The 14,994-nt window shown below is 47.5% G+C and overlaps 4 protein-coding genes across 4 annotated transcripts; 3 read left to right on the top strand and 1 right to left on the bottom strand.

The window, feature by feature from the left end:
* Positions 1 to 1,159: 1,159 nt before the first annotated feature.
* JR316_0005213 (uncharacterized protein) lies at positions 1,160 to 4,193 on the bottom strand (the record flags this gene model as incomplete). The annotated part of the gene is made up of 10 exons (XM_047890976.1): positions 1,160 to 1,809; positions 1,875 to 2,357; positions 2,407 to 2,436; positions 2,496 to 3,314; positions 3,374 to 3,553; positions 3,609 to 3,674; positions 3,725 to 3,796; positions 3,849 to 3,914; positions 3,972 to 4,037; positions 4,094 to 4,193. The coding sequence occupies 10 exons, from the start codon at positions 4,191 to 4,193 to the stop codon at positions 1,160 to 1,162; spliced, it is 2,532 nt and encodes an 843-aa protein (XP_047750737.1).
* Positions 4,194 to 5,576: 1,383 nt separating this feature from the next.
* Positions 5,577 to 6,543, top strand: JR316_0005212 (Pre-rRNA-processing protein ESF2; the record flags this gene model as incomplete). Its single annotated transcript, XM_047890975.1, has 3 exons — positions 5,577 to 5,955; positions 6,005 to 6,226; positions 6,281 to 6,543. 3 exons carry the CDS (start codon positions 5,577 to 5,579, stop codon positions 6,541 to 6,543), a joined length of 864 nt encoding a protein of 287 aa, XP_047750736.1.
* A 281-nt stretch (positions 6,544 to 6,824) lies between these two features.
* On the top strand, positions 6,825 to 10,194 carry JR316_0005211 (Serrate RNA effector molecule-like protein; the record flags this gene model as incomplete). Its single annotated transcript, XM_047890974.1, has 11 exons — positions 6,825 to 7,056; positions 7,117 to 7,197; positions 7,255 to 7,523; positions 7,664 to 8,122; positions 8,172 to 8,312; positions 8,366 to 8,764; positions 8,821 to 9,130; positions 9,189 to 9,285; positions 9,342 to 9,492; positions 9,554 to 10,105; positions 10,171 to 10,194. The coding sequence occupies 11 exons, from the start codon at positions 6,825 to 6,827 to the stop codon at positions 10,192 to 10,194; spliced, it is 2,715 nt and encodes a 904-aa protein (XP_047750735.1).
* Positions 10,195 to 10,634: 440 nt separating this feature from the next.
* Positions 10,635 to 14,935, top strand: JR316_0005210 (Response regulator mcs4; the record flags this gene model as incomplete). The annotated part of the gene is made up of 5 exons (XM_047890973.1): positions 10,635 to 11,546; positions 11,612 to 13,601; positions 13,656 to 13,780; positions 13,842 to 14,553; positions 14,676 to 14,935. The coding sequence occupies 5 exons, from the start codon at positions 10,635 to 10,637 to the stop codon at positions 14,933 to 14,935; spliced, it is 3,999 nt and encodes a 1,332-aa protein (XP_047750734.1).
* Positions 14,936 to 14,994: the final 59 nt, after the last annotated feature.

Genomic DNA, 14,994 nt, shown 5'->3' with positions numbered 1-14,994 from the left:
ATCCTTTGATAGAGGTGAGAAGCAAGCCATCCATGTTTTGCTATTCAATACTGCGCTTTGGATTCCACACAAAAAGATGCACCATTCTTGTTTTGCATTTTTAAAGCTTGTATCATCACTTTACTGCAGAGTTGTCTGTCCATGAATTTTCTATACATACATTGACATTTTTATTGATCCAAGAAAATACAAATCTATAAATCTGAATAGGATGTTATACAGAAATGTAATAGAGATGGATAATGAATAGAAATGTAATAGATATGTCATAGAGATGAAGAAATAGAAATGCAATAGAAATGTCATGAAGATGAATAGAAAATAGAAATGTAGTACAAATGTTATAGAAATGAAAAATACATGTGATAGAAAATGAATAATACATAGTGTGCAAATGATGAAGAGGCGAACACATGGCGGGCGACCTTCTAAGCTGAGGAGTAAAGTTGAACAAGCGCAGGCCTAGGTTGGCAAAGGGCGGCGACAACACGAAGCGAGAGAACGAGAAGCTCCGGATCCGAGTGCAGGTCCAAAAAGTGAAGAATAGACAATTTTTTTTCATCCGAAGTATGTTCCGGGGGGTTCGAAAAGATTTTTTGACGTGAAAAGGGTGTTGAGGGTCCAATCGTTGACGGTGTCGAGCGGAATAAGACCCAAGGCGCGTGAAAAAGAGAAAATCCATAGAAAAGAAGGCCGCCAACGAAGATAGAAAGATAGGATGAAGATGTTGCCAGATCAAGAAAAATACAAATTGAGGATGCCGGTGCCGGTATTGTCCAAATCGAGATAGTCGGACATAACAAGAGAAAGAAACAGAGAGAGACAGAGAGAGAAGAGAGAGAGAGAGAAGAGAGAAAGAAGAAAAAAAGGAAGAGAGTGAAGACTCAACCAAGACTGTAGTGCAGATGACAAAAGACCTTTGAGAGATGTGGTAGCGAGCCAACCAGAGAGAACGAGATCCGGGAACAGAAAACTAGGTTTTGAGAGAAGAAAACCCGCCAAAGGCGGAGAGGCGAAGACTTGCCTCCAAAACATTTTTTGTGTCAACCGTGGTGACGTCGACGAGAGCCTAAAAGACCGTTGACGAGAGGCCCAAGTCACAAAGACATCACCAGGGGGGTTTGAGTAAATTTTTGAGAAAAAGTCAAAGAAAAGAAACCTAGAATGGAACAATGTTCCGGGGGGAGTCCTCGGGAGAGACAGTGCCAGGAGGGTGTGTAACAGTCCTGTTGCCGTCGTCGTCGAAATCTCGCAATGCCACCCGCATGGGAAGCATCAAAGGTCTGATGCCGGTGATGGCCCGTGGTTTGTAACCCATGCTTCCTCGGCGCTTAGGCGTTGCACCCTGGGAATCGCGCTTAGGTGAACCTGGGCTTTGAACCTGAGGTGTGCTGGGAGCAGACATGCTTGCCCGGTTGCTGGCATTGGCGATGATAATCTCCTCGACCTTGTTCATCTGCGAACGAAGGCTGGCCATGTTGAGAGGGCCGCCGTAGATACCGACAGGGCGTGAGCGGACCTGAGCTTCGCCAGACGATGCCTCCACAGCCTCGTTGCCAGTGGATTCGAAAGCGTGAGTGTCAGGAGTGGGCGTGGAAGGAGCAGAAACAAAACCGGAGAGAGATACGCCGTCGTCGTCAGCGGAAACACGGGCAACGACGTCGGTAACACAGAGAGAGGCGGTCGAGGGGTCGGTAGTGGCAGTCCCAGCGTCGATGACAGAAACACATCCACGGTTGGACGAGAAGGAGCCGAGAGAAGAGTCTGGCAGCAAGTTTGCCACCAACATGTTCTCTCCGACATTAGGATCTGTGGGATTGAAACAGTTAACAAAGGAAGTTTGACATAAAGAGGAAATTGAATCAAATACTTACCAGACTTCCTACGCTCTTTATCTGACACAACCGTCATAGTGGAGGAATCATTCGCATCCACCGAAGAGTCGATGGAGAATGACGTCCAGACGGTAGAGGAAATACCAGACACCTCATGGGATGAGGGAACGGTGTCCTCGTCGTCGCTGTCATCAAAGCTAGACCCCGCAGCAACAAGCTGGAGGTCAGGCGCTGAAGCTACCTTGCGAAGCCTCGAGATTCGGCGCTTAGGAGGTGTTACCGAGTATACTCGGCGCCTTCGCATGGGAGTAGGCGTCCATGCAACATTCAGAAGTTCCGGGGCCGGAACAGTCTCTTCTTCCATGACGGGATCGAGGGCGAGGTCGGTCTCCGTTGGGAGTGTAAATATGAGTTGAGGGATGTTCTCAACGCTATGGGTTGGCGATGTCTGTTGGGAATAAACAGAGGGCAAAGAGTCCATGGAGCCAATAGTTTGGCCCATGCCCTCCCCCTCCAGATCTGCTAAAGAATATGTTAAAAAGAGATTCCAAAAATAAAGGGATAATCAAACCTGTGATGTTCACAAAAGAAGTGGTGTTAACTAGATTAAAAAAACCAGGAGTTAGTAAAATGAAAACGAATGAAATATATTTAACGCACCTATTTCGTTGGTGTCTGCGTCCACCTCCACCAGTCGTGTTAAAGCTGGGTAAGAGGACATGAAACCGGTCGCCTCCGGATGAATAACTAGCCAATCCATAATTGTTTGTGCGTCCCTTTCTTCATGGTCCGTTACGACTTTGTTAAGCTGAAAAAGGGACATCTCCTCCACTGCTGGCTCCTTCTTAGAAACCTTCAATCCAAACGCCGATAAGAACTCTTCCAAATCATTGACGGGAACAGACGATGCATCTTCCTCGGCATTATCCCTCATTGCGGCAAGGATATCGGCCCAAGACATCCTGGTCGGGGCGGGGGGCTCTTCGTCAGAGGACGTGTTGGTGGCGTGGTCAGACTGGCGATCCGCAGGTACTTCAGTGGTGATTGTGTTACCGCTTGAGGGTTCTATTTGAACAGGTTCGCTGTCGGCGTCCTCCACAATGGCGTGGATCGATCTCCTCCCTGCCGACAATGATGAACTGGGCGAGGGTACGATGTTCCTGGGAGAGGCGCCTGCCTCCAATACTGGCGTTTCTATCTCCATGAAGGAGGGCCAGCGATGTCCTGCCCTGGAAGACCCCGGCATAAGATTGAACTCGGGCGAGAACTGGGGTAGCAAGGACTCCCTGACGGATATGCTGAAAGATCCTCGAGTGGGGATCGAATCCGTCGAAAACTTATTGCGGGACAGGGCTACCTCGCTCTGCGATGGGGGGGAAGGACTGACACTTTTCACTTCTGGGCTGCAGATAACACTGGGCTCCTCCACCACGCTTTTTGCTGAAGTGCATGGGACCGCTTTAGAGAGAAACTTCATAACTGGTAAAGGTATTAAATATCAACGACCTAATTGACTTGAGCTAGTTTGATATACTCACATCCATTTCGTCCTTTTTTGGCCGGGAGTGGCGAGGGGAGTGACTCCTTAGAAAGGTCTTGGGCTACTGAGAGAAAATCAATTATAAATTCTTGTATTGGAGGCTGTATATACTCGCCTTTTCGAGTTTGCTTTGTCATTGTAGGAGATGTTCTTTGTTCTTGGGCAATATCTTGATTGGCTGAGTACAAATCATATAAACAATTGTCAATCATATAAGCCTCATATACACTTACATCCTTTTCGACCTCGCTTAACGGATGATGGCGAGGACATTCTGTCTTGGGCGATATCTTGCACAGCTGAACGATATATCAGTACATGTAAAGACATTGACTCCGTGTACACTTACGACCTTTGTGGCCACGCTTGACCGATGTAGGAAGGGGTGTAGTATTGTGATCAATAGTATGAGCAGCTGAAGCTACCACATGTCAACACATACAAGAACAGATAACACACCAATGTAGACTTACATCCTTTGCGACCTCGATTAACTGATGATGTAGATGGCGATTTATCATAGGCGATATCTTGAAAATCTGGGCGTATGACATATAAACACAGAGGCCTCCTTTATCAACTATATATCAACTCACATTCCCTTCGTCCTCGCCTGTTGGACGGGTGAGGGAGTGTATAATCCTGGGCGGGGTCCTGGATAGCTGTATACAATTTTTTTAAAAAAGCGAGGACAGAGCCAGTAAGAATATACACGTACACCCATGTCTGCTTCTATGTAACGAAGGCGGGGGGAGTTGGTCCCGCGCGATGTCCTGCAGGTACCTGGAGGAGGGAGGGTCGGGCTTGTTAAACTTCATGCTAGGAGACTGTTTGACAGGGCGAGATATTAATCTCGGATATTGAGGTACCGGCTCAGATGATAGGTGCATATTGGGCCTTGTATGATTTAATGTTGCGGTAAGGAAGAAAGACAGGATTGACCAGTAGGCAGTATATTTATACCGGCGGGGTGATCGAGCATTATTTGTATATTTGTCTGTAAAGATTTTTGTCACATGCTGCACGACAATTTATACTGAAGATAATGTGCTTTGAAAGACCATTAATGAGTTGAATGAGACATAGGACCTCGTTCATCGATAGGTCCGGCAACCTTCCTGAAGGAAGTCCTGATCCAGTACAATTGCATTGACGTTCCTATGATTTGGGACTATGCCAATAAAGCCAACCAAAGATATCAAATAAGCCTATGAAAAATTATTAAGTGGAATAAAATATTTACTTGAGAGATTCAGACCTGTGATGAAAAAAAAAAAATCCGCGTGAGGCCTTTCTGAGCCCCTTATGGGCGTCTAATTTGAAGCCTGTGGATTCCTTGGATTGTCGCAAGAAGCAGGAGTGATTAGTATGTAATCTATGTGTGGGATAGACGCACTTACAATGAGTCGCGATGCATCGTCTACGATGGAAAATTTCAAGAAATAGTACAGCGCCGCAAACGTCAGCGTCCACTAGCATTGATGAACGCGTAGACACGTCGATAATGGTTAAGGTGATCGAATAATGGATTTACAGGCAACATTCTGCATTTTACACCAAGATTAGATACAGGATTCAGCACATAGACCGCGTTTTCATCTCGTCGAAAATGGTGTTGAGCAAGGGATGTTGTCAGTTGAATTTGAGTTTGTGGTTTGCTTTAAACTCGGCGGCAGTTGCGTTTTGTAATTTGGCGTTTAGACTCCGACGCTCCGCCAAATTGGAACTCCATTGATCGCCGTCGCTTCTATTCACAGTTACAGTTATTGTGCTGGCCCAGTCATTCAACCTCCATTGCTCAGCGCCATGGAAGTTTAACTTCGATAACTTGGCCATATTCATCAAAACTATGGAGGTAGGTCCTAATAGTTCAAGTACTTGTTAGTTAATTCAACTACTTAACAACGTTGGTTGGTTTTTCTGTGCTTATGCGCGCCCGTATCTTGTGTATGGCCAAATACTTTTCATAACTCGCTTTCGTTTCATTACTACCCGTCTCAATCTACAGTAGTACTAGTAGTCACATTTAAATATGAGCTAACTTCAATGATGTTCAGCTGGTATAGTTTTCAATTTCATTGGTGCGGTTCATTTGTTTGTTACTGTTATGCGACGGCTTCTCCAAGAAATTATGCGACACTTGGTTTCTTACTTCCAAGTCAGTAAATCGTGTTGTCTACCTTGTTACAAAACTTACCACCATGCTAGACGAACCGAAAACCAACCAAAAGAATGTTTTAAAGTCACTTTCAGCCGACGAATCCCCAGAAGCTGGCCCGTCTCGAGTTTCAAGCGAAGAACCGACTGAAGAAGAGCATTCACAAGGCGAAGAGGAAGATAGGCAAACGGAAGAAGAAGATGGGAGTGAAGATGAGTTTGATGGCATGGATCCGGAAGGCTTTTCTGGAGAACGAACGTTGAAGCCTTTGACTCCGGAAGCGTTGGCTGCATTTAAAGCTGCCCAAGATCGCGCAGGCGTCATCTACATATCCAGGATTCCCCCTGGTATGCGGCCCGCCAAAGTTCGCCATCTCATGAGTGCATATGGTGCTGTTGGTCGTGTGTATCTCCAGCAAGAAGGTCAGTCATTCTTTATCCCGACAACAATAGTCCTAAAGCTATGCTCCAGACGCCAAACGGGCATATCTGCGTCGCAAATTCACCTCAACGAAAAAGGCGCATTACACTGAAGGCTGGGTAGAATTCAAAGATAAAAAGGTTGCTCGTAGTGTCGCAGAAATGCTGAACGCGCAGCCCATCGGTGGGAAGAAGGGAACCAGATGGCGCGATGATATTTGGACGATGAAGTATTTGCCAAGATTCAAGTGGTACATGCTGACGGAGCAAGTTGGTGAGTATATCTATTTACAAGGTAGAGATCCCTTTGTTAATTTTTCTTTTACAGCCCATGAAGCTGCTGTGCACACGGCTAAGCTGCGTGTGGAGCTGTCACAATCAAAGAGTGAGCAACAACAATACTTGAAGAACGTGGAGCTAGCTCGTGTTTTGGAAAAGCGGGCAGCCAAGAAGAAAGAAAAGGGCGAGGAATTTGAACTAAAACCCAACCCGCAACCAAAGAAGCGGCGCCATGAAGGGGAACAAAAAGAGCACACCGTTAAGAAGAAAAAGGAGATCCCTTTAGATAGTGTACTTAACAGTATATTCTAAGTAACCGTTGTCGTCGTTGTGCGTGCACGGGCCTGAATTCAGACTCCGCTTAAACTACGTATGTGAGTGTGCTGGACGTTAATTATGAGCTTCATCGCGAAACACTGTTGAGCGTGTCGAACGAAACGTTGAGCTCGTCGCAATTGCCAACTTTCAGCGCCGTTTCGTGATCCCAAGAGGTCTGTGCTTCACTATGCTCGACCTCTCTCTCGCAGGCTCTGATCAGCCGTCGTAATGTTCGCTTTCTCTTTCTGTTCCTCAGTTCTTTTGCTCTCTAAAAGATGTCTTCCTGGTCCTCGTCGTATCCTCCTCCTCCACGTCGTTCTCGCTCGCGCTCTCCTCCCAGCCGTGGCTACTCGTCTGGTAGACCACCCTATTCTGACACTTATTCAGAGAACTATAGACCCGACTGGGATGGCAGGGATACCTATGACAGGGACAGATGGCACGACCGAGAAAGACCATACGACTATGGGAGGCGTGGCAGGAGCCGTAGTCCTCCCGTAGACGAGAGTGAGTTTTTCTTTACTTGAGACATGATTTCGGCCATGGCGCTGACGCATGGTTGTATAGCTGGCAGGAAGCGAAGGAGATCGATGTCTCCATACGACAGGGAGCGGTATGACCCACGACCTCGATACAACGACGACTACGGTTTGCCGCCTGTATTACTTCTCCTTTATACATAGCATACTCAACGCGTCTTTCCAGATGGTCACTCTCGCCACGGTTACTCTTCACCTCGAAGACATCAACCGTATCCTCCTTCAAGAAGATCCCCCCCAGACCCACACACCTTCGATTTCCCGGCAACGCTCAAGCAGTATGCCGACTGGTTCCGTTACTTCTATCCAACTCAAGCAATGGAAGAAGACAACGCAGACAAAGCCGCTGAGCAAGAGGCCGGTGACGGTTCCAAACCCCGTAATGGCATCAGAAGTCGGTGGGAAAAATATAAGAAAGAGTTTGCCGCAAACCAGGTTAGCCATCATCCTTTTCTCCTTCGTCGCACTTCATGCAGTGTGTATATCGTCGCTGTATTGTTTTCATTACGGTCATTCTTGTGTTTTATTCATCGAAGTGTTAAAAATCCATGACTAAACTTCATCGCGTATTGTAGCTTCAAACTATGTTTGAACATCACAGGAAATCACCTTGGTTTGCCGAAAAGTATGATCCAGCACCAGAATTCGAGTCGTTGCGCGCACGTGTGAGAAAAGAAGGCTGGAAAGGTCGTTTAAATAGCTTCCTCGATGACCTCGAATCCGGGAAATTTGACCCAAATTTGCGTGAACCTGAGGCAGAGCCTTCATCTCCTGTGAAGGAGAGCGCGAACGGAGATGCTGCCCCTGCCGATGATACCAAAGCTGTCCCAAGTGCGGATGACGATATGCAGTTCAATGTTGATGGAGATGAGGATGCTGGCGACCAGGAGGCTAACCGCCCAGATGCCAATGGGAAAACCTTTTTTGACAACAAGCGTGGTAACAGAGGAGAGGAGGTGTCTGTAGAGGCGGAAGGCAATCAAGTTATGATTAGGACTATACCGCCAGACATTGGCCGCGTCAAGTTGGAAGAGGTGTGTATTTGACCATTTGGTTGATCTTTTCTAACGCCACCTTCTGAAGGCTTGCTCGAAAGTTCCGGGGTATGTTTACCTTGCCTTGGGTGATCCTCTCCAAAAGCGTAATTATTATCGAGCGGGTTGGTTGAGGTTCAGAGATGATGCAGATATGGCTGCCGTCGTCACCGAGTTGTCTGAGAAGAAAGTGAGTTCTACGGACGTCAAAGGAACAACAAAGGTTTCTAATCTTTTTCATAGATCGAAGGCTTTAAGTTGCATGTAACGCATAACACTCGGCCATTTGTAAACAAAGTTCGTTATACACCCGAAGTGGCCAGTCGGCCAGAACGTTTAGAAAAGGATTTGGAGAACGCCAAAACTCTTGCGGGTATACTCGAAGAACAGGCTGCCAAATTGCGTGCCATGAACACTTCCGCCCCGCCAGTTTCCGCGAACAAAAATGGTGACGCTTCGAAGGCAGAAGACCAAGACGCCCCCATGGCGCCCCCTGTAGAAGAAGAAGAACCGGAACCGGAACCGGAACCAAGGGAGTCAGGGAGTGCGGCGGTCGAAAGAAGGATAGAAAAGGTCATGACAGACATGCGAGAACAGGGCCTTGTTGATGCCAATGATGAAAAGGCCTATCGCGAGAAAAAGGTAGAATGTCTTGTGCATACCTTGCCCCATATCGTTTACTCATGCATCTATTGTAGGTTGTAGTTTCCCTGGATTTATATCTTGCATATTTGCGAGCTGCCTTCCATACCTGCTATTATTGCGCCGTTGTAACCGATCATCTTGAAGAACTTCAACGCAAATGCTTGAAGCATGAGCGGAAGCCATTGTCAAAGGCACTATTGGAAGAGCTTAAACTTGCAGAAGCTGAGAAAGAGAAGAAGAATCAAGAACAGGACCAAGACAAAGAGATGCCTGTTGATGGTGCTGAAGATAAAACCAAGGTGAAAGAGAAGGAGAAAGAAAATGGGAAAGTGAAGCATGATTCCAGGGATTGGAAGCGTAATGGTTTGTTTTTCCCTTCTCTGGATATGTATTGCACTTGTTCTCATGTTGCATCTGACAGACGAAAGATGGCTTGAATGGCTAGACTCAAAAGTCGCTCTTCTCATCAACCGAGATGGAGTGGACCCACGTGCTTACGGCGGCAAGAGTTACGAGGAGTGCGTTTCTTTGGTCTCTTTTCACTCCTGTTGATTCTCTTAACGGTTCGTTTCAGGGAATTGAGCAAAGCTGTAGAGCCTTTCCTGAAACAGGAAGATGAGGGTAAATTCAGGTGTAAAACTTGTCAAAAACTTTTCAAAGCTACTTCCTTCGTTGAGAAGCATATTGCAAACAAGCATCCCGAATTGGTTAAGTCGTTGGACGAGGTACATTCCTTCCTTACAAAATTGGATTGATTGACTCCTGAACTCTATTGCAATCGTTCAGATTCCTTATTTCAATAACTTTGCTTTGGATCCTCATCGCATTCAACCTTTCGCACACCCTCCTGCTACTGTCGGCAACAGTAGCCAGGCTCCTCCTCCTCAGGCGTATGGTATCCAAGGACCATCGCCTTTCCATGCCGGAGGCGGTGATTACGGCCGTGGTATTCCTTATTTTGCAGGAAATATGACATTCCCACCTGGTGGTCACCCACCCTACTATTGGGATCCTTCCCATCCGGCCGGTTATCCTCCTGGAATGTACCCAGCAAGGCGAGATGATACCAATTCTAACAGGAGATTAAGTGACCGTATAAGCGGCTTTGCTCCTGAGAGTGCCATCATTCCTGCAGCTGCTGGGTTGCCTCCTAAACCTACGCCTGCTGCGCTAGATTCAGCACTTGTTAGTGGGAATCCAGCAATGAACAGAAGGAACAACAGGAACAATAGTCTGTCATCTGGCCCGCCTCCTCCACCTCCCCCTGACGCCAAAGAAGATCCCCGAGCAGCAGGGGGCAAGAGGGTAAGCTACCATGATATGGATCTGGTTGCTGAGGTCAGTATTTGCACCTTTGTTCTTTTTTTATTTCGAGGGTGCTGATTCCGTGTTTGTTGTGGCAGGGTGACGTTGAGCTGATGTATTAATGGGGTTATGATGAGACAGTGTTCGTCGCGGCATAGCTCAAAACTTTTCTTCTACCTGTCGATAGTTTTACCTTTTCTGCGTCTGCACGCAAGTACTTTGTGACTATGGGTCATTGTGTATATATTGAAATAAATTGCGAGTAAATGAATCAGTTGAAAAAATAATGAGCAAGATGAATAGTTGTGTTTGTTGCGGTTTGAAATGGAGCCCCTCCTCGACCTATACTCCTCTTGTCGTCCTTGACATCAGTCTGTGATTGAACCTCCTCCATCGCTTATAACCCTCTGTACACCCTCCTTTTCACATACAGACTGCATAGCTTGGAGTCACGTCTATCTATTTACTCTTCTGTCGCGTCTCAACGCACAGCTGGGCCCACGAATTTGGGCTTTTATAGCCTGGTTTCACACATCTTGGTTGTTCTCGCGCAAGGCAAGTCATGGCGGGCCCCCACACACTCCCAGCCGTGCGCATGACAGCAGAAGGCGAAATCCTCATCCAAGAAGGCGTTTCTCTTGAGCTTCCGGCAAGAAGCAAATTCGGTGTATCGTACGCTCCATCAGAAGGCCATCGAAACACTGTCATGGAGGGTCTGCAGCAGTCGCGCTCTACGCTGCCGCCAATAACCAATTCCTCAGACGATGAACAGCACGATTCAGAAGCAGAGGATGTAGCAGGGAATACTACTAGTCCTACTTGGAAAGTCGCGCCTCCACCGACGTCGCCCACCGCTCAAGTACCTATGAGGTCATTTGCTGACGTCCCAGCGCCTGGCATATCTCGAGCCCTCTCCATGCCCCTGCCTTCGCAGCTCAGTCAGCTTCAGAACCCACACCGGCCAGGTCGATCTGACTCTTACAAAACATCGTCCCTTTCACGCTCGTCACAAGATGATCAAGTCCGGGAAGTCTCTGTAGAATTGGCGGATTCGATCCAGTTGGTTATCCAGACCATGCTTCAGATATCCCCCCCACAGGTTTTGGATCCAGCGAAAGAGCAGTTCTCAGCATGCGCACTGTCAGTCCCGACTTCATCTATGTCCGCCATGTTCACAGCGATGAAAAACATTAATTACATATCCGCAAATATGTCTGCCTTGTGTGAACAAGCGAGTGCCAGCACTTCTCGTCCTATGGGTCAAGAAAATCCCCCTTCCCCCATCCCAACTATCACAAAAGTTGATACCGACAACGAGTTTGACATTGGAGAAATGCTGCAGTGCGTAGGCGATGCCTTGAGTGGTGCTGCAGCTCATGCAGGAGTTGATCTGGTCCTCTATCACGGAGATGTAGGCTTGAAGCATGTTTATGTTTCCGGAAACGAAAGCGGGATATCATTCGCACTGTCTCATGTAGGTACAGATTGTTGGCTTGCTACTATCATATTAAACCTCTCATTATGTCTTTTCTGTTATAGGTTGTTCGTCAAGTTTTAAACACTGCAGAGCGAGGGGATTCTATTGAGATTGGACTTCTCGTCAGTGCTGTATCAAACTCATTGGCAGACCACGACGGCCCTACGGAAAGTCCTCCTGTAGACGACATGCTCAGCGCCGCGCCTCTGGAATCCAATGGTCCCGTCAAGGTCAAGCTCCGAATCTCACACAAGTACGCTCCTTTGGACACGCATCAAGATACAGATCGTCCACATGATGTTGTAACCACTGAGACAAGAGTACAGCCGACCTTCTCTACTCTTCTTTTGCGACGTATTCTCAAGCAGATCGATGGCAAGTTAACTGCGGACCTTCCTCCCCCAGAAGCGTTTACTAGTGGTCGTACTTGTGATCTCGAAATGGTTCTCAATCGAGCTCCTGTGCCAGCACAGCCGATTCCCCTTCAGCCGTTTGACGATGGTGTTAACCCAGAACCTACTCTAGAGCAGCTTTCTTCATTCGGAGAGACTTTGAAGGGTAGGAAAGTGAAGCTTTATGCCAGCGCAAAAGGTTCCTTCGCACATCATTTGACGAGCTATTTGACTGCATGGGGTATGGATGTCACGCATGTGTCGCCAGACGGCCAAGTGGATGGACTAACGGATGCAACTCCATCCGGGCAAGAAGAATCACTTCTAACTTCTCAGAGTCCACTTCTGCCTACATATGCAGGAGATACCATCCCAAATCTTCAAATTAAGCCTGATACCAGTGCCCCTGTACCTGCGACTCCAAACTTCATCTTCATTGATGACGATATCGATATTCTGAAAGAGCGCCTGCAGGCTCTTCGATTCGAAAACCAGCCAACTATGGTCAACAACTCTAGAAAGCGGCCGTCGTTATCATCCAACCATCGCCCTAAATCCTCTCCAGCCATGGCTCGTCTCGCAACCTTTCAGAGCAACTTTATGCGGTCACCGCCAGTGGTGATAATGCACTTTACGAGCTTATCGAACTACAAGTTGGTGAGAGATGTCATGCAATCTATCATGCATTCGTATGCTGTTACCTCTACACCCCTACCCGAAGTCATGATCATACCCAAACCTGCGGGGCCTCGTCGCTTTTTGACTGCACTACACACCGCTGTCACTAAACCCATTGTCGATCCATTGTTCATGCCAATCGCGACGTCTCCAATGAGCCCTGGTACACCCAACGCATCGGGATCTTTCTTCTCTCCTGCTCTCAGTGAGCACAGCAATATTGGGCCCAATCCAGATAGCAATCCCTCTTCTCAAGCCCAGTCTCCATTGGTGAAAAACTTGAGCAGGCCGGCTGGAAGTGCACGTAACAACTCAGATCGTTCTGCGCGATCCAGTGATAGCGTTGGAAACGGGCCGTCCATTCTACCACCCTCACCTCTTGCTTTGCCCGATAATGTTGAATACTTCTCCGTCGCGGCACAGAAACTGGGAACTTCTCCGTCATCAGGCCTTGTAATCCAAAGTCCTGATGGACAGACCGCAGGAATTTATTTCCACCCTCGAAGTAAATCAGGAAGCAAACACCCAGTAACTCATTCCATGGAACGAGACAAAGGGCAGCTTGTCGTCCCTGGTCCTCGCAGAGTATCAGTATCTCGGGTTTCTTCGGACGGGAAAAAGGATGACAATGTGTCTTTCTCGTCTTTGCACGAAGCACATCAGTTGGCTGGTCAGGAGGAAGCCAAACCAGTGGCTAGTAGTTCGACTATGGACCCTTCGCCTAACAGGTCAACCGAGGATCAGCGCGAACAACCTTCTTTTGCAGCTAGTATCCTTTCTCCTGTGCCTCGAAAAGCCAGCGATGAGATCCGTAAACTTGCATCAGCTGGTAGTGCGCCTACCGAGGGCACACCATCTATACGGCGAACAGCCAAACGCAGTGAAACCAAGGACGGGACTCCTGTGGCAGGGGCTAAGCAAAAGGGGAAAGTAATGGGTTCTGATAATGTTGTTCCTCCAATTAGTGTACTCATTGTTGACGGTAAGAATATTCTTTGGTTCTCTCTCTTCCTCCTCTCTTACGGTGTCAACATAGATAACCCCATCAATCAAACGATTCTGTCGACCTTCATGCGGCGGAAAAGGATCAAATATGATTTAGCTAGTAATGGGCAAGAAGCAGTGCAAAAGTGGCGCACAGGAGGGTTCCATTTGATTTTGGTGAGTTTGTCATTTCTATGCTGTATCTGTTATCTCTACTCATTGTAACGAATGTCGTCAGATGGATATTCAAATGCCAATCATGGATGGCATTCAGGCGACAAAAGAGATCAGGCGTTTGGAAAAGTTGAACGCCGCGTCAGGATACCCCCCATTATCGCCAACCATGACAGATGAAGGAAATACTTCAATTTCCTCTGGAGCTTCATCAACCTCAGAGACGCGATCCTTCAATTCCCCGTATCGGTCATCCGTTATCATCGTGGCTCTTACTGCATCGTCTCTCCAGACCGATCGTGTAGCTGCACTAGCAGCTGGTTGCAATGATTTCCTAACAAAGCCTGTGTCATTATTGTGGCTAAACAACAAGATCATTGAATGGGGTTCAATTAAGGCTCTACAGATGTGGGCAGACCTCCGACCGGATGGAGTGCGCTCGGTGTCGAGTGGCCTTGAAGCCCAAGCCAGGAATGTCGCAGAAAAACTTCATGTACCAGTCAAAGAACGCCCCTCGCCTAGTTCATCATCAACGCGACGATCGACCAGTGCCTTAGAGGACAATGCTGCCGCTCTTGCATTAGCATCATCTTCTGGGACAAGTCACAATCTCTCAAATGTCCCACCGTCTCCGCTATCTTCCTCGTTCATGGTCCCAGATAGGCCCAGGAGCAGGTCTTCTAATATATCAACATCGGGTCAGAATTCGAGATCAACATCTTTTGACACCGCTCGCAGTTCCTTTGAGACCAGGACGAGTATAGAAATGGATCAAGGTTAGCTTATTATCTGCCAAATATGTCGTCAAGTCCTAACGTATCTGCGTTAACAGATGGTATGCAACATTCTTCTTATAACAGCTCATGCAACGGTTTTATATCTGTTAATATTTCTTTAGATTCGACGCCGAAGCCCAGCACACCAGAGACCAAGACCAAATACCGGGAGTCCGGCATGCAACAAAAGCGATCCACGCCACCCATCAACCTGGAGCATACCGATGACTCTTTGCAGACATGTAGTCCCTCTACATCAACAGCTTCGAAAGCCATTAAAGCAGAGGAAAACGGGTTCTCAAAACCCGTCGATGCAGACGAGCAAAGCACTTCTCCAAATGCATCAGTAGCATCAAACGACTCAAACGGTTTTTATTCATGACGATTTCCAGCAATCATGGTGGGCCTAGGCTTCTTATTCGTGCCAGCCTTGCCATGGTT

The sequence above is a fragment of the Psilocybe cubensis genome, chromosome 4, assembly GCF_017499595.1.
Source record: "Psilocybe cubensis strain MGC-MH-2018 chromosome 4, whole genome shotgun sequence".
NCBI classification, from domain to species: domain Eukaryota; kingdom Fungi; phylum Basidiomycota; class Agaricomycetes; order Agaricales; family Agrocybaceae; genus Psilocybe; species Psilocybe cubensis.
This window is presented reverse-complemented; position numbering and strand designations above follow the sequence as displayed.